The following is a 17385-nucleotide window of genomic DNA, read 5'->3' on the forward strand; positions in this document are numbered from 1 at the left end:
TTTCACGCTTTTCGTTTTGTTCGATTTTTTCAATGGGAGAAAGACATCACCTACGTACTATGTGATTAGCAGGGTAACGCTGTTTTCCATCGGTCATAACCTGCAAGATGACAAGACGGTCAGCCATTAGACAAGCGTTGGTTTAACGATGATAAAAGGATTGGGTATATTTACCATATATGTATATTTTATTCTATTTTACAGCATTTATTTTTTACCTTTCTTCTTGAACTTCCTGGATGGTGCCATCTCTTCGTTGAGAATTTGTTCTGCACTTTCTTGTTTTCTCTTCTTGCCGGACTTGATGGCCACAGTTCCTTGGGATTTGACAGCTTTTGACAATTCTTTGGAAGATTCTTCCCAGCCCTCGCCAGTTTCATCAATTTCATATTTATTTAGGTTCAAGGAATTGATCAATTCTTTCTGCTTTTCTCTCATTGCGCTGATAGCTTCGTTCCCTGCATTTTCAAGGTCATCTTCCATTTTGTCAATGACTTCGGCAGCATTGTAAGACAACACTTCTTCGCCATTCATTTCGGCAATTTCTTGGTCCTTGATTTGAGGTAAGGTTTTTTCAATAGACTCGCTTAAAACTTCCCTGAAGAAATTGGTGAATTTCCTGATAATCTTGGAGAACATGGCAATAGTTTGATTGGATGGTAAGTTCAACTCTTTCGTTATGTCATCAATGCCCTTGTGTTGCAAACCAATTGCAAGTAGTATACACGATTGTACGCTTGATAATGATACACCGTCACCCAGCTTTCCACTAAAGTATAGCAATGCCATCATTGGTAGAAGATCAACAATGACATGATAATCCAGTAAGTTGTTAGCATAGCTTTCTAACCTCTTTAGATCGAATGGAGAAAAGATGGAATCCAATTGGTCCCTTGTTAAAACCTTATTCTGGAACGATCTGCCCTCCGAGTCTTGGTCTAGTGTTTCACCCTTCTTAGCAGATTCAATGACATTTAACGCTTCGATGGCAGTGAATTTCTTAAAGTCGAACGATAATAAAGACAAGAATCTTTTATGGAAATCTTTGGCAAATTCTGCCAGCCATTTTGATTCACGACCTTCAAGAACTTTAACCATAACACATGTATGTTCACCAGTCAAATCATTCGCTGTTTGACGTAAGTAAACTGGGACAAATCCGTTGTTTTTCCAGAACTTATGTAAAGATTTTGTTAAACCATATGAAACACCTAAGTAATGCAAAAAGTGAGGGGTTTGTTCTGAGAGTTTCAGAAGCAATGGTGGCAACGTCTTTGCATCCCTTAATTTGATTTCATCTTTCAAGAGGTCTGCTTTCTTCAAATCCCTGTCATCGACTCTCTTGATTGTGTAGTCCTTTTGTACCGTATCTTCATTCAAATCGGTGAATTTACCTTCGAAATGATCTTTCAATAACTCCAGAGCCCTAGACCCATAACCCATAGAGGCGTATTCCGGATTGGTTGCAATCCTAACAACACGGGCACCACTCAAACCGGCAAATTCTTCATCTTGAAATTGCTGTGAGATTAGCCATGGAATTAAGTCACCACCAGCTCTTTGACCTCTTGCCAAAGAATTTCTGACAGAATCCTTCGAGATCTCACCTTCCAATGCGACCTGGATGACCACTAAGGGATCAGGTATTCTGCCGCCATCTTTTGGATCGATGGGAGGCAATAAAACGAATAGTTGATGAGCAGGTGCATCACTCATTAATTGCAAGTCGTTAGGAGAATTCTTGTAATGCGATGCGACATAAAGAGCCATCATCTTCTCCAGAAAATTTTCAGAAACAGGATGATAAGAAAATAGAGTATCTCTATTGACGATGAATAAATTACATTGAGATGGATGAGGTGTGCCTCTAGCAGCAAATCTTGGATTTTTGATTAGTTGAACGTCCAAACAAAGTAATTTATTCAACCATTTTTCAACTGGGTCACCAGGAGCGTATCTGATAGGTTCATCTAAGACAACTTCTCTCAAAGAACGGCCACTTGTTTGAACTTCTTGTTTCTTTGAATCTCTGGAAACAAGTGCTGTTTCGGAATCTTCACGGCCAGTACCGTTGGATTGAGTTCTTAGCTGTTGAATCAATTTCAAAGACAAAGATCTACCGGTACCTTCATAACCGTTAATAGTGGATGCCATAAACACTAAGTACGGACCCAAAAGCTTCTTTACAAGTGGTAGTGGAATTGCGGCAGCTTCATCAATGACAACAAGTTCTGCCTGTCCCAACACATGAGAATCATTTGGAATAATATATTGAATGGTCTGTCTATGTTCTCTCTTGATGTCTACTCTGACTATGGCTTTGTTGAAGCTTGGATTGGTGGACTGAATGATATCATAATCAATGTGCTCCTGATAGCCTAGAGCGTCAAATCCTTTGAAAATAAACTCAAATAAAGTCTTCAAATTCTCAGGGGAAGGAGATGTTACAAAGATATTGGAGTAACCATGGGATACAGCAGCAGCAATAGAAATACCTAGAGCAGCTGATTTACCTCTACCTCTACCTGCCGTCAATGCTACAGTTGAATTTAAAGTTTTCTCTGAAATGGCATCAATGAAGGTCAAGATTGCATGAGCTTGATTAACCGTTTTTGAAAGAGCAACTAATGATCCCGCAGGCTGAACATCTTCTAAAGACACTTTCAATTCTTTTAGTTCTTGATTTTTTGGTGAAATTTCTTCATCATCCTTTGGTGGAAGTGGTTTTACGTTTTTTCCTCCAGATATAGGTAAAACGTTTAACTCACTATCTACTACCAAACAGTTTTCATTCGAACCCAAGGACAAGATAAATCTTTCGTTGAATCTTGCCACGACATCGTCATGAGCTTCCGTTCTATAACGAGAGTGGATATCCATAGTCATAGTGTATAACTGTTTTAGAGAGGAAATGGACTTTAACATGATAACAATGATACCACCACCTTCAACGGTTTCGATGGTTCTTGCTAGCAAATTTGGAGTCAAAGCTTCAAAATCTTGTAGGATACACATACCATAAGTGTTACCCAAAATTTTTTCAGTTTCCTTATAATAACAGTATCGAATGTTTTGGTTAGAGATGAAAGTTTCAAAAGGATCTTGTTCATTTATCTCTCTGGTACCTCTCTTGATCTCTTTCTTAATCTTTGCTTCTCTCTTCTTCCTGTGTGAAGTGAAACCCAAGAGTTTCTTCTTATACGTCCATAACACGGATTTATTCATTTTGAGGTCAGCACTCATCATTAAATAGTGCAAGTTCGGTAGCTGGTTACGAGCATTGTCACCAACGATAACGAAAAATGATCTCTGATTTGTTTGAACACCATTTCTGATGAGAGCTGGGATACGAGAATCAATAGCTTTTTTACCCATCGTAATCTAACTTCTGGTTTAAAGTTTTAAGAACACACTCTTTAACAACAAACAATGACAGTTACGTTTCGCTGGAAGTTCGACCGTTGGGAAGAGTTAGTGTTTTTAATGATTTTTTTTGTAGTAACGAAGTACAGTAATCAGGTATTTTGGGGAGAAATAAACGTCTCGTAATACTCAGATAGCTTCTCAGCAAACCACCTCATCTCATTTGATCTCATCTCATCTCGAAATAAAATTCCTACCTAATACGATGAAATAGTAAAAAGACAATGAAAAAAAAAAAAAAAAATTAGGCAGAGAAAAGAAAAGATACTACTTACCCGGAATTATTTGATGAAAATATACTGTTACCCGCATGAATTTCATGCGCAGTGTAATTTCGGCGGCTAATTTCAAGAAATGACTACGTGTGCATAATGCACCATTATGTGATGTCGACTAATATTTTAAATTCATATTTAAACTTCAGTAGTAGTTTTCATGGGTATTAATTAAAGTTTTCTTCATGACTGACGAAAAGGGAAAAACTAACATTATATAAATACCAGTATTTTTGTGTCACAAGGAATAAGGGCAATATTCTTATGAAATAGATCCGATGAATAAGATAAGAGGTTAAGAACTGACATCAGAACGAGGTTCGATTATAAGGTTGTTTCTTTACCTGAACAAGCGCAGTTGTGGTTATCTCTTATACGGAACGTACGATTCCTAGGTTTTATTTTGGTTTTATTTTTTCGTGGTCATTCAGGTAAGCTCGGCGGTTATTCCATAGCAATAGCCAGGAGGAGAGTGAGAGCTAACTATATTTTCTTTTAATAGGAACAGAGTATAGTTTTATGTGATCAAACTTGCTATGATGGAGGATTTGGACCATCTGAACGATGAGAATATCAATATAGATGAGAACGAATTTTTGGAAACACTTGATAATGCTGACGGGGACGTGATCAAAACTTTTAGGAACGCTGACGGGTCATTAAGTAGTCATTTTGACAAGAGAAAAGTTCGTATTGCTCCAAGGTCAACATTGCAGTTCAAAATAGGCCCAGGCTTTACGCCAGTGGTGCCCAATCACAAGATATTGAACGATTTTGGACAGATTCAAGAAATCAAATTGGAGCCTCGGATTGATCGAGGGTTTGATTTCATAGATGACGATTGGATTGGTTATAAAAGAAATTATTTCACCGTGGTAACTTCATTTGACACACCGGGGACTGATCATATCGAGTTCATGAAACAAGCGTATCATTTAGATAACGGTGTGGAGATCAAATACTTCGCTACCAAATTAGCCGCCAAGTGTTTGGAAGATGATAAATTGATTAACCTAGTTCAACACACTGCAAAGCGAGATAAAGGCCCTCAATTTGCTCCTCCAATACATGTTATTGCACCTGCAAATTTGCCGAAGCACCAGATTATAAGAGATGCATCGAACGTGAGAAACGAATCCAAGATGAAAAAATTTGATAGCTATTTTTTCCTTCATAAAGAAGACGTTGGAACAGGATGTGAAGTAAGGAGTGTCTTGGCAAACTACCCATCGGATCCAATCAAAAAAGTAGCAAGGTATGAAAGGATACAGTTCGCCTCTTCTATAACTTTGAAGAAAACTAGCCAACAAAATAGACGGTTTTCACTTTTAGTGGTTTTAGGCTGCTATGTGAAGGGAAGACATGACGGTATTCAGCAGTCATCACCTTATCATGAATTGGATCATTATGATGAAGAGACTGACATGACGTTTGTTCCAATTCTAATGGAGAAGACGCCGCCTCTCATAATAAGAGGAAGATCTCCCTCTAACTATTGCCAACAAATCAAAGTCATGCATACCAAGAAATCAGATTTTGATAATGGTTCCCCACAAGAAAACGATCTTGATGTGCCAGCTGATAAGAAAGAGCGGAAAAGGCGAGGACGAAAAAGTAAGCAACCAGATCTTAAAACTACTGCAAATGTGTCTCACGATAGCGCTGGTCGAATCCCAACACTTCTAACCAATGGATTGCCGTCCACATTCGAAATATCACCGACTAGTGGTAACATGAGAATTAAGAATATACAACTGCACTCGTCAAGCACTGAGACCTCATTTCCAAGAGGTTTCCAATCTGAGTCATTGTCAGTAGCATATTTCAGTAACAGTGCCACTCCCATACAAGACTCGATTTTTAAGAAGAGAAGACTTAATATTAGTAAACCTGTTGTACTGGAGTCAAACCTTGAAGAACCGCTGGATGACATTACAGAAAATATCTTTAATACAATATCTTTTGAGGAAAGGACTCCATCGAAAGAAAACAAAGAGCGATTATCTTCTACAAGCGTATTCCTCCTGAAGCATGTGACTTACGATGTTTCAGAGCCTCCTGCGGTGGCAATTCCCAGGGCCATGCTTCCAAACAAGATGGAAATTTCCTACTGTTTGAATGATTATTCATCAAGTTTTATCGAATATCCACCTCCTAGTACGTCACATAAAAGATTGCCTGGTTCGAGAAGGCTCTTAACAGCCTCCGGAAACCCTTCGGATCTATTAAACCCTGCAGACTGGTCGGATGGGCCGAGCATCTTCCGTCATTAATAGCTTTCGCCTTATAAACAACCGCAACTGTTATCCGTAGCGTAGACAAATGATGCTGCAAACAGTTCTGGCAAGGAGGGATGTATTTTGGAGAGACAGACGGAATGGGTAATCTTACTTGCGTTAATTTCCGAACTTGAAAACAGACGTCTCTCATTTTTCCATGAAAAAACAATAAATTTTACAATATAGAGAGAGAGAGAGGCGCTGACAAATAAAGCCAGGCAAACTAAACGAACGTTCACCAGAACATGTCAGACATCTTGAATTCAATTTTTTGTTAGCTAATTGGTTTCAGACAGAATTTTCTTTGCATATTCTCACGGAGTTAATACAGCCAAAGATTACTATCCCAAATCACAGATGGCGGATAACCCGAAAGCCCCAACGTTCATCAAGGAGGGTTCTGGAGATTTGGAAAGCCAAAGGAGAAACGAGCAAGTCAATCGAGAAGTTGGCGAATTGGTTACAAGAAAGTCGCTCAGCGATCAATTGAGAGAAAATTCCAAGAAGAAACGCCAACAATTTCAGAGACAGACAAAGGAAAAGAACAGCTTCACGAGAGTGTCAAACGATGACTTAGATCATATCAATAAGGTAAAGCTGGATGAATTGGAAAAGCTTCGAAATTTTTCGCAGTGGGCTGAATCTGAGGAGCGTAATCGTCGGAAACAGCTGCAATTATTGCAGCAACCTTCTACACCGGAGCACACTAACAAACAGGTGATTTCCAAGAACGATCCTATTCCAACCTCCATTAAAGTACGAAAACTAAAAACGTCCAATGGCGCAAAGAATGCGCTAGGTGTGATTAGTAAACCAAAACATAAGAAAACTGACAGAACCCAAAAAAAGTAGCGAAAGCAAAAATTGTGGTTTCAAATTTCGGCGGTAATCCGAATGAAACTGGTTGTGGAACTTAATCGATTTTCTTTTCCCCCCCCCCCCCTAATTCTGGGCCTAAAAGAAAAAAATAAAAAAAAAAGGCTTGAGTACTTGAAAACTATATTATTATTAATCAGTGCATTGTTTTGAAGCTTAATACTACCGGGTACCCTTTTAGGGTGAAATTCACATAACTAAGGATTGCGCTTTTAGTAAAACGAACCGAGTATAAAAGAACCTGTTTAGACGTTAGTTAGTTCCTTGCCAATCAATTGATTCACAGTTTCTAGGGTGATGTATTTCTTATGTTTTATTTATTAGTTTATACTGGATATAACCAAGAAAGACTCGCATATCTACAAAATCCTCGAAAGATAAGAATAACTAATGTCAGTTCCAACCACTCAAAAAGCCGTCATCATTGAAGGTGACAAAGCTGTTGTTAAAACAGATGTCTCAGTTCCAGAATTAAAGGAGGGTACAGCCTTGGTGAAGGTTGAGGCTGTTGCTGGTAACCCAACTGATTGGAAGCATATTGCTTATAAGATTGGTCCAGAAGGTTCAATTCTAGGATGTGACATTGCTGGTACAGTTGTCAAACTTGGACCAAATGCTAGTACTGACTTGAAGGTTGGAGATACCGGTTTCGGTTTTGTTCACGGTGCTTCCCAAACAGATCCTAAAAATGGTGCATTTGCTGAATATGCCAGGGTTTATCCACCTTTGTTTTACAAGAGTAACTTAACTCACTCAACTGCTGATGAAATTTCTGAAGGCCCTGTGAAGAACTTCGAATCTGCTGCATCATTGCCAGTTTCGTTGACAACTGCTGGTGTTAGTTTGTGTCATCACTTGGGCTCAAAAATGGAATGGCACCCATCTACCCCGCAACATACTCATCCATTATTGATTTGGGGTGGTGCTACAGCAGTGGGTCAACAACTAATCCAAGTTGCCAAACATATCAATGCTTATACTAAGATTGTAACTGTTGCTTCTAAAAAGCATGAAAAGCTTTTAAAGTCTTATGGTGCTGATGATGTCTTTGACTATCATGATGCAGGCGTTATTGAGCAGATCAAATCGAAGTATCCAAACCTGCAACATGTTATTGACGCTGTGGGAAGCGAAGATAGTATCCCCGAGGCCTATAAAGTCACAGCAGATAGTCTACCTGCCACATTATTAGAAGTGGTTCCAATGACCATTGAAAGCATTCCTGAAGAAATCAGAAAAGATAATGTTAAAATTGATATTACTTTGTTGTATCGTGCATCTGGTCAAGAAATTCTATTGGGTGCAACAAGATTTCCTGCTAGTCCAGAATATCATGAAGCCACAGTTAAATTCGTTAAGTTTATAAATCCACACCTTAACAACGGTGATATCCATCATATGAATATTAAAGTTTTCAGCAACGGCTTAGATGATGTCCCAGCTCTCACTGAAGGTATAAAAGAAGGTAAAAACAAAAATGTTAAGTATGTTGCCAGGTTATAAGCCGATACTGAAAAGTACGTATAGCTCTACTTTTATGCGAAATATGTTACGAACAATTTTATGAAGTTTAGAACAGAAAACACATCCTCTCTCTTAAGTTATTGGAGCTTTTTCGAGATTGATCTCACTGCCGGTAACATTTACAAGGGATTGTATCATATGTGTATATAAACTATAATCTAAAAATGTTTATCTCAAGACGAACTAAAAATAGTTTTATTATAATAAAACTGTGAAAGGTGATTTGATATACCAAGCTATGGCCAGAATCGTCCTCTCACTCGAAACCATAAATGGGAAACTAGGATTTAATTATAGATACGCATCTCGATCGACCCAATTATAACATTGATTGGTAAAAGAGGTATCAAGACTGAAGAACATATAGTACAGTTATCTTAGTATTGATATTCTTAATGATCATTGATCGAAGAACAAAGTACATCCAACGTTATTGTCAGATTTAATAGTAGAAAAGATGTGTGTCAGATACACATGCAGCTGTTATTGCGACTTATAACAACATGGCACCAACAACAGCTAAACCGGCTCCGACAATGTTACTGTCCAAAATGCCAGCACCGTTTTCAGTGTAGGGGATTGGGGTAGTTTCATTGGTTGGGGCAAGGTGATGAGTAGTTACCGGTTTGGTTTCAGTTGTTGGATAATCGGTAGGAATAACTGGTTTTGTTTCAGTAGTTGGACAGTCAGTAGTAGTAATGATAGTTTTGTTTTTAGAAACCCAGGTATAAGTCTTTGGTGGCATTGGGTAAGAAGAGGTACTGTTATGGTGTGGTGGTGGAGCTGGGTAAGTGGAAGTTTTGTTGTAATGTGTCGGAACCTCAGAAGTAGTTTCGCAAGGAATCTCCGACGTAACGGTGTAAGTCTGATGACTGGTTGTAACATTAGATGTAACTTTGTATTTGGTGGAGATTTCAATGCTGCTTTTACCCTCAGTGGTGGTTAAGGTCTCAGTCTTGTTAGATGGATATTCAGACTTCGTAGTTGGATATTCAGACTTCGTGGTCAAGGTCTCAGTCTTGTTTGTTGGATATTCAGACTTCGTCGTTGGATATTCAGGCTTAGTGGTGGGGTACTTAGACTTCGTAGTGGAGTACTTGGACTTGGTAGTTGAGTAATCAGACTTGGTAGTTGAGTAATCAGACTTGGTAGTTGAGTAATCAGACTTGGTAGTTGAGTAATCAGACTTGGTGGTTGAAATTTCAGTGGTCTTTTTGTGTTCCTTGTCATGTTTGGAACTGCTCCATTTTGGTTTACTGTAATCTTCATCATCATCAGAGTGCTTACCGGCACGCACAACACTCAAGGTGGTTAAAGCGACAGCAGCAATAGTAGAAAATTTCATTATTTGGAATGGATAGATGGCCTTGTGTTTGGTTATTCGTAGTCACGAGAAGCTGTGCCACGAAAGTCCATTAGAATATCTTATAACTGTCATTAATGTAATGTAACCGAAAGTGAAGGGATTTATGCCCTAAAAATGTGTCAATTTATATAAAATCAAAAAACAGCAATAATAGAGGTACTGCATTCCCTGCAATTGTACAAAAAGTTATGCAATGTCATCACTTAAGAAACGGATTTCTTGTGTGTATTGCAATCAAATCTGTTACGGCTTTTTAAGGTTTTCCTCTGACGCTGACACCGGTTTTCAATTTTTTTTTGTTTTGGCAAATTTAAGAAACTGACACGCGACAGCAAAAAGAAAATAATCAACTGAGGTCGATTAAGGGTTCAATTGCAAATAAATCTTGCACGAGACCAGATGGAAAGGAGAAACCGTCAGGACAACTTTTACTTCTTGTGAATTCAATTTTTTTGCTATAGACCGATTATTTTGAAACGTTACTATACTTTCAGTATTACTTCTAATGGAAGGCAGTCACGTCCAAAGAAATGGAGGGTACTATGAGTCCGGTTTTGAAATCAAGTAAGCTCCATTATTAAACTACTTTCGTATTTCTCAGTATAAAGATTATGCGACTTCCAGTTGTTGTCATATTCATATAAACTGTTGTTCTTGGAGGGGAATAATTTACCTTATGAGCCTTGAAGCTTAATTTGAGTTACAAAATATTAATGTAAAATTAAGAAAACAACCAATGATGAATTACATAAATCATAACGATTGTTCCAAATGTTAATGCATTGCGACGGAGACAACCAATCTGCTGGGAAGCAGCATCTCGAAATACTTAATTGACAAAAGTGGTACCGATCAAAGCACAGTCAGAAAAATGGGCTGTACATGTTTTCTTGTTCTCTATAGAATCCTTGCATTTCGCTGATATTGCAATAAATGCTTTAGGCGTGGAAAAATTAACAACACTCAAATAAAAAAGTACTGTTATTACTTATGCCTTTGATGCAGGTTTTCTTTGTTAATAATGCAAATCGTTGGAATGATGATCCTGCCGAGCTTAATGTTTCTTGTGACGAATTTCATAATGTACCAATATGTTCATTGTTACCCGCCCTCGATATTTTCCTCATTGATTGATCACCTGACTAAAATATCAAAACTTGAGCTTTTGCCATGTGAAAATTAAAAATATCGAAACAGTTCCGAAAATAAGGTACTTGTCGCTCCATCATACTAAAGTGTTCAAACAGCTAAGTAATCGAACAAGACCAACGATAAACTGAACTTATTAGGGAACCTTGTGCTTTCTTTATCTGCAGAGAGGCTTCAGGATTTAAACTTCGACTTTGCTAATAGTATTAACCGTGCCTTCTATACCGATAGGAGGAAGTGACGTAAAACTCTAGCATAATGGCAACGTCACCGAGTACCACAACTGGAAAGGATATCAAAAAGAAATCTGAACGTCGATCGGGCCCTAGGTTTGATCCTGCTGAACAGCGGTGGAAACATGTCTCCTGTGAGAAGAATAGACGATCATCGATAAGAGGATCCTATGACAAATTGGTAGATTTGGTTCCTGGCTTATCAGAAAAGGAACGTCGATCTGAATGGAAAATATACGTGAAAAGTATGTATCAGTCATTGGAGCATTGACCTACGCAAAAAAAATTCTCAGACGGACCATTGTACTAACAAATATGTTTAACGACTATTCAGGCCGACATTACCTGCTGTGGCTATATGCTAGGAATAAACATCTACGACAGAAGTTAAACGAGTTAAACAGAGAGTATCCCGCACATTTATTTCTGGAGAGACATGACAGCGGCTGTGAGCGTAATAGCTAAGTAGAATCAGGCTCCAAACAAAACATATTCCTTAGCATTCCAATGCAAAGATGTACGTATGTAATAACTCATCAATCCTGGTAAATATTCTCTCAACCATAATGTCTATATTCTTCTGTAAAGCGCTAACTTTCCAGTAAAAAAATTAGTGCGAGAGATTCAAAAAAAAAACGACCCCGGAGAGGATTGAACTCTCGATCTTGCGATTAACAGTCGCACGCCTTAACCAGCTTGGCCACGGAGTCTAACTTGTTAAACAGGAAAAGAGTCGGTGCCATCAGTACCACAAAGATGCTCTATTGGGCCAAATATGACTATATATATTTACGGCCCTTCAATGTTATCAAAAGATACTAAAAGAAACCAAGCAGAGTACAAATCAAAGTTGCGAAAGGTCATAAATCGATTGATAAGGTACATAAAGCATAAAATATATCTAAATTATGAATAGTAAGAAAAAACACAAGTTGCAGAAGCCTACCATTTCAAGATGACCATATTCTTGGTGCCCTTTGTTTTGATACCATCGGTGATCAATTGTAAAACTTCTTCGTCCGAGGCATTGTTGACGTCCCATTCGAGTGCACGGATGTCTTCTTTAGGAGAGATGATTTTACCATCACGGTACAACTCAATAACTTCATTCACAGTCTTGATTTTATTTTCAGGGTCTCTCTTAGAGTTCTCAGTAACCCAGAAGCCATGAGATTTTAATCCTTTAAAAATGAACAACCCTGTTGGGAAAGTCAATGGTTGCTTTGACATACCACCGTAAGTCAACATTAAACCATCCTTTGACAATTTACGAGCTATGTTAGCACATGATTTACCTCCAACGGAGTTCAATGCTAATTTGACCTGAGCGTTTGACCCCAAAACTTTTGGTAGAACTTCTTTACCAAATTCTTTTTCGCCATTCTCAGTTTCTGAAATAACTTTGGTAGCTCCATACTTCTTTTCCAATATTTCTGCCACTTCTTCAAAGTTTTCACGATCTCTGATGACACTTAAGGTGTTAATATTCTTTGCCTTTGCGATTTGCGTAACAATCTTAGAAACAGAAGAAGTTCCAGCATTCTGAACTAGCCAATCATTACCTTTTGGATCCCAGTTGATGTAATCATTAACCAACTGATAAGCGGTGCATCCATTAACGGCAACAGTAGCTGCTGTGTAGATATCGACACCTTCTATCTTGATCAAGTCAGATTCTTTGTCACACGTTCTGTAGGTGGACCAGGTTCCGAAATTAGCTTGCAATGGAATAACTTTATCACCGGGTTTCAAAGTGCTTACACTGGATGGTACCGAAACCACTTCGAAAACACCTTCATTACCGGCAATCGCAGAAGGCTCGTCAGTGGAATAATCTGTAACTTTATCTGGCTTTGATGGATAAACACCTTCCAACTGATTGATATCGGAGGGATTAATCGGGAAAGCTAGTGTTTTCAATACGATCGAAGTTTCGCTCCCTTTCTTTGGTTTGTAATTATGAACTTTCAAGACTTTAGTACAATCCTGAGAATCATGACTGGAATAAATCAATGATTTGAATTTTAAGGATTCTTGTGACATGGCTCTTTGAGAGAATGAAAGGAATCTCTTTGATAGGAATGAACTCATCTGAGGAATGATTTGGCTGTAAAAGTTTTGACAATGACACTAAACGAAAAGAAATAGAGTATACCACTATGGAATGACTACTGAAACTGGTGTATATTTTAACGGCCAATAGTATTACTCATACGGTTCGAGCCTCAACTATTTATACTCGAAAACGTCTCGGACCTATGCTTCTTACTAACTTTCTTTTGTTCGCTCAATATTCAATGACCTTACTCCACATCTAGATAGGCAAATACCCTTTTTTTAGTTTTTTTTTTCAGAAGTGTGTTTGCTAGAGTTATTTTGCACTTTTCTGCCATTGGAACCGCACCAGAAGCATCTCGTAAAAGAACCAAGGCCAATACTGAGGGTCAAGGTTTCAACAAACCGGAGTAATGAGGGAAAAAGAAGATGTCACGTGAACAATGCGGCTCTAAGTGGGTGATGATAATCGTCTGAGTTTTTTGATTTAGATGACACAAAAAGCAGATACATGAAGCAGTCAAAATTTACAGACAGTTCCAAGGCTTGTTTGGATGCCTTGAATAAAATCAGAGAGTTATAGTTGTATATTTTGTCTTTTATTTAGGAGATGAAAGTGTTTATATACATACTACTTTAATTAGTTTGAAGGTGCACATTGGTGTTACAGAGGTCTGGTGCCAACGGGATACTGATGAGTGAAGCTCACGAAGAACTGTTTTCCCATGTGGACAGCTTCAAATATTCCACGCGATCCTTAATATATTTACACATGTTTTTCACTTCTTGCTCTGGTTTTTCCGTTGCACCGATGACTTCGCTCAAGTACGAAAAGTTCAAATAATCATCTGGATTTTTGCATAAAACATCATCGAACAATTTCCAATTAGCTAGTTCAAGGTCATAGTTGGTTAGGTCTTTGAATGTCGGAGAGTACATCCTATGGTGCCCTTTACCATTGGGTACATATTTAGATGGATCGTCCATCTTCTTAGTAGCCTTCTTACCATCATACAATAGATCTCCAGAGATGGATAGTTCCCATGGGTTGTACTTAGGGAGGTTTGAATGAAGAAAAACTGGTGTTGTAAATTGGAAAATAGTGAAGAAGTCTTTTATTGTGTATTTGCCCTTCATGCTATCCCAAAATTTATCTGAAACCTCTGACATCTTCGAAACTTTCTCCAAAGCATCCTTTTCATTCATATCTTTGAACTCACTTTTGTGGTTCTTTATATATTCCAATCTATGTGCCTTTAATTTGTTATTGACAGAACCACGGATTGCATCTCTTGCGATACTGTCAAAGGTCCTGTCCTCATTATAATCATGTTGAATCATAGCAATACCACGGTATTTTTTTTCATTTGATGGAGTATCGTCAACTAAATCATCTTGAATTCTGACTTCGTTCTCTATTTTCCCCCAGTAGCCTTGAGGACGTACCGGCGTTCTAACCTGATAGTATCTGTGCTTCAACACAGTTGCCGCCAAAATAAATGTATCCTTGTCACCTTCCCCGGAAATACCTTGTCCTAGTAATCTATAATAGTAGGAAGGTCCATTGTAGTTGTAATACAGAGATAAAATTAGAGCATCCAAATGACTAGCTTTATTAACAAGCAACTGACCAGACTCTGTACTACCGTCTGGGATCGCTCCTTCTAAATCATGGAATGGAATCTTTGCGGGATCGGACTCTGGGAACAGCCTTGAATTGGTGATATAGTCTGTGCTGTAGCGAGCCAGCTTATCCTGGACCTTAATGTCCACAATATCGTACAATTTTGGACTGTGAACCCTTCTCCAATAATCTGGCCACAAAATAAGCCCTGTTTCACGGAAGATATCACCATCAAAGAAATTACCCAATGAGTTGATGACATAATTGTCTGCATCTAATAATAGCACCTTTTCAAAGCTAGAAATCAACAGAGACAATGATTTCAATTGGTAACCTGTGATATCTTTTAAAATTTCAGAATCAAAAAATTCTGACAAATAGACACACTTCGTCAAACCTGAAGGGTCGATGGTAGGAATTATGTTTTCACAAACTTTTCTATCAGCATTATCAGAGGGTGGAATAACGATTTCAATTGGGACACTACTTTTCAATGTTAAACCGCTATTCATTCTGATAGATTTGATAACCGGAAGAGCCATCAAAGTGTATTTACCCCCACCAACAATGGAAATACCCTCACCCTTATAGACTGGGTCCTTTTCAGTGTTTAGCTTTTTGAAATTCGGCATGAGTTTATCTTGTAAAAGTTTCTTGAAATTATTGTGAGCCTCTTTTACTTCCTTCACGTCCTCATCAGAAATTGGCAAACACTTCAGAAGGTTATCTTTAGTTAAGGTTGAAAGCTTTTCAGAGTCCGTGTTTTCGACACCAGTGTCGGAAAGTTTACAACCCTCAGGCTTCTTAACTTCTAATTTACCTTTCAATGCTGTTTCCTTCAATGTGGTCATAATTTCCTGATAGAAATCTTTCAGGTCACTGCTAATTGTGACACCATTACTGACTGCATTACTGGATGTAAGTTCAGAAGAAACTTGACCTCCAGAGTTCGAATTAGCTGTCGATGAGTCAGGAAGTAGATTGGAAAAACCACTACCTCCATTATAACCTTCTCCAATAGTGTCAGAACCAAACCCAGAGCTAATATCGTATAATTGCTTGATACTATCACCACCGAAGACAGAGAAGACTATGATGACAAAAAAGACCGCCAGGATCACACAGTTATGTCTCTTCATAATTCTTGCTCTTCTTGAGAAGTAATGCAGCGACTGTTTCCATTTCGAGGAAAACGTTCCCCCAACTGAATTCGTCATCAAAGATTATATTTTATGAAAAGAGTTCTTCAAACAGGATTAAACTGATCTTAGGATCAGTGAACTTATTTCGTTAAAATTTGATGTGATTGTGGGGTCTCGTTGTTACAAAATCTTTCTAAAACAATTGAATTACGTGAACAGAAAATATTCAGACCGATTTGAATATGTTATATTTAACTCGATTCAAAAGGCTCCATTGTATTTTTCTTGATAACTAGAAGCTTTGAATTGCCGAGTGATCAGAGAATAGTGAAAAATCAAAATGAAGCAAAGCACGTGATGTCCGGGTAATGTCATTCCTCAAACCACCACACAATTTGGCGTCACCAAAGAACGTCAGTTTAGGGTTGCAGGCATCTCCATATTCTAGTAGGAAAAAACAGTCCCAATCTTCAACTTTTCAGTTAGAAATTATCAACTCAATTGTTACTTGCCCAGCCAACTATAACGGGGTAACTAAAAATTGCCTTTTTTTCTTCATTTAGGGACTTGTTACCGTCAGGCTGACACAAATAACACGCATTGAATATTTGACGTCTCGAATGGAAAATCACCACTGTCCGATTATTAGGGTCTAAATACTCTGCATATTGGAATGATTCTCTGAAATTATTTCCAATAAAATTTGCTGAGATTTATTTTTATATCCTATGAACAAACGATCAATTCAGGTGTCGATTTAGTATTGAGATCTCATTATTATTGATGAATTGATTAGATTTGGACAGAAGCAAGAAGTCCAACGAATAGCCAAATAATTATCCAGAATGGCGGATAAAGTTAGCTTCACAAAAAGGAAATTGATAAAATATTCCTCAATGATTTGCGGTTCTTTGGAAGAATGCGGCGAGTTAGATTTGACGGATGGAGATTTAGAGGATATATTAGTACCACAAAGTAGAGATAATTGTGCTGCTGAGAATTGGAATGGTGCAAATAACTACACCCATTCAATTTCACCTGCTGATTATATTATCGAAAGAAAACTCCTTTCTCCAAACATGACTGGTTGGCAGTGGCAGGCGAATAAACAGAAAATGCTTGAATCTGAGATTCTTAAATTGATTGAGCAAGAAAAACCGGAAGATCATTTGAAAAGATTCACACGGTCGACTAAAAAAAAAGATTCTCAACAAGATGAACCAGTCAGTCCTATTTCCATCAGCGGTAGCGAACAATTTGATATTAAACATCACTTTTTGAACACCCCTCCAGAAACAGAAAGATCTCTGACACTGGTATTATCTGAAATGATTGTCTCTAAAGAATATGTATAGTTTCCCCTAAATAAGAAGTTATTAAGTGGTATCATCATACCAATATCTATATATAGTACATAAGGTTATCCGAGTAATCGTATG

The 17385-nt window shown here is 38.0% G+C and overlaps 9 protein-coding genes and 1 non-coding gene across 10 annotated transcripts; 5 read left to right on the forward strand and 5 right to left on the reverse strand.

The window, feature by feature from the left end:
- Positions 1 to 207: 207 nt before the first annotated feature.
- Positions 208 to 3375, reverse strand: KRE33 (ribosome biosynthesis protein KRE33; the record flags this gene model as incomplete). Its single annotated transcript, XM_456167.1, has 1 exon — positions 208 to 3375. The coding sequence occupies one exon, from the start codon at positions 3373 to 3375 to the stop codon at positions 208 to 210; it is 3168 nt and encodes a 1055-aa protein (XP_456167.1).
- Positions 3376 to 4234: 859 nt separating this feature from the next.
- NDT80 (transcription factor NDT80) lies at positions 4235 to 5971 on the forward strand (the record flags this gene model as incomplete). Its single annotated transcript, XM_456168.1, has 1 exon — positions 4235 to 5971. The coding sequence occupies one exon, from the start codon at positions 4235 to 4237 to the stop codon at positions 5969 to 5971; it is 1737 nt and encodes a 578-aa protein (XP_456168.1).
- A 363-nt stretch (positions 5972 to 6334) lies between these two features.
- On the forward strand, positions 6335 to 6829 carry FYV6 (Fyv6p; the record flags this gene model as incomplete). Its single annotated transcript, XM_456169.1, has 1 exon — positions 6335 to 6829. The coding sequence occupies one exon, from the start codon at positions 6335 to 6337 to the stop codon at positions 6827 to 6829; it is 495 nt and encodes a 164-aa protein (XP_456169.1).
- Positions 6830 to 7243: 414 nt separating this feature from the next.
- Positions 7244 to 8356, forward strand: KLLA0_F24464g (uncharacterized protein; the record flags this gene model as incomplete). The annotated part of the gene is made up of 1 exon (XM_456170.1): positions 7244 to 8356. One exon carries the CDS (start codon positions 7244 to 7246, stop codon positions 8354 to 8356), a length of 1113 nt encoding a protein of 370 aa, XP_456170.1.
- A 514-nt stretch (positions 8357 to 8870) lies between these two features.
- On the reverse strand, positions 8871 to 9722 carry KLLA0_F24486g (uncharacterized protein; the record flags this gene model as incomplete). The annotated part of the gene is made up of 1 exon (XM_456171.1): positions 8871 to 9722. The coding sequence occupies one exon, from the start codon at positions 9720 to 9722 to the stop codon at positions 8871 to 8873; it is 852 nt and encodes a 283-aa protein (XP_456171.1).
- A 1428-nt stretch (positions 9723 to 11150) lies between these two features.
- Positions 11151 to 11590, forward strand: INO4 (Ino4p; the record flags this gene model as incomplete). The annotated part of the gene is made up of 2 exons (XM_002999392.1): positions 11151 to 11370; positions 11460 to 11590. The coding sequence occupies 2 exons, from the start codon at positions 11151 to 11153 to the stop codon at positions 11588 to 11590; spliced, it is 351 nt and encodes a 116-aa protein (XP_002999438.1).
- A 171-nt stretch (positions 11591 to 11761) lies between these two features.
- Positions 11762 to 11835, reverse strand: KLLA0_F24530r. Its single transcript has one exon. It is a non-coding gene; the product is annotated as a tRNA-Asn (tRNA).
- Positions 11836 to 12067: 232 nt separating this feature from the next.
- ETR1 (enoyl-[acyl-carrier-protein] reductase) lies at positions 12068 to 13216 on the reverse strand (the record flags this gene model as incomplete). The annotated part of the gene is made up of 1 exon (XM_456173.1): positions 12068 to 13216. One exon carries the CDS (start codon positions 13214 to 13216, stop codon positions 12068 to 12070), a length of 1149 nt encoding a protein of 382 aa, XP_456173.1.
- Positions 13217 to 13885: 669 nt separating this feature from the next.
- On the reverse strand, positions 13886 to 16021 carry KLLA0_F24574g (alpha-mannosyltransferase; the record flags this gene model as incomplete). Its single annotated transcript, XM_456174.1, has 1 exon — positions 13886 to 16021. The coding sequence occupies one exon, from the start codon at positions 16019 to 16021 to the stop codon at positions 13886 to 13888; it is 2136 nt and encodes a 711-aa protein (XP_456174.1).
- Positions 16022 to 16791: 770 nt separating this feature from the next.
- Positions 16792 to 17301, forward strand: KLLA0_F24596g (uncharacterized protein; the record flags this gene model as incomplete). Its single annotated transcript, XM_456175.1, has 1 exon — positions 16792 to 17301. One exon carries the CDS (start codon positions 16792 to 16794, stop codon positions 17299 to 17301), a length of 510 nt encoding a protein of 169 aa, XP_456175.1.
- Between the last annotated feature and the right edge of the window lie 84 nt (positions 17302 to 17385).

The sequence above is a fragment of the Kluyveromyces lactis genome, assembly GCF_000002515.2.
Source record: "Kluyveromyces lactis strain NRRL Y-1140 chromosome F complete sequence".
In the NCBI taxonomy this organism is placed as follows: domain Eukaryota; kingdom Fungi; phylum Ascomycota; class Saccharomycetes; order Saccharomycetales; family Saccharomycetaceae; genus Kluyveromyces; species Kluyveromyces lactis.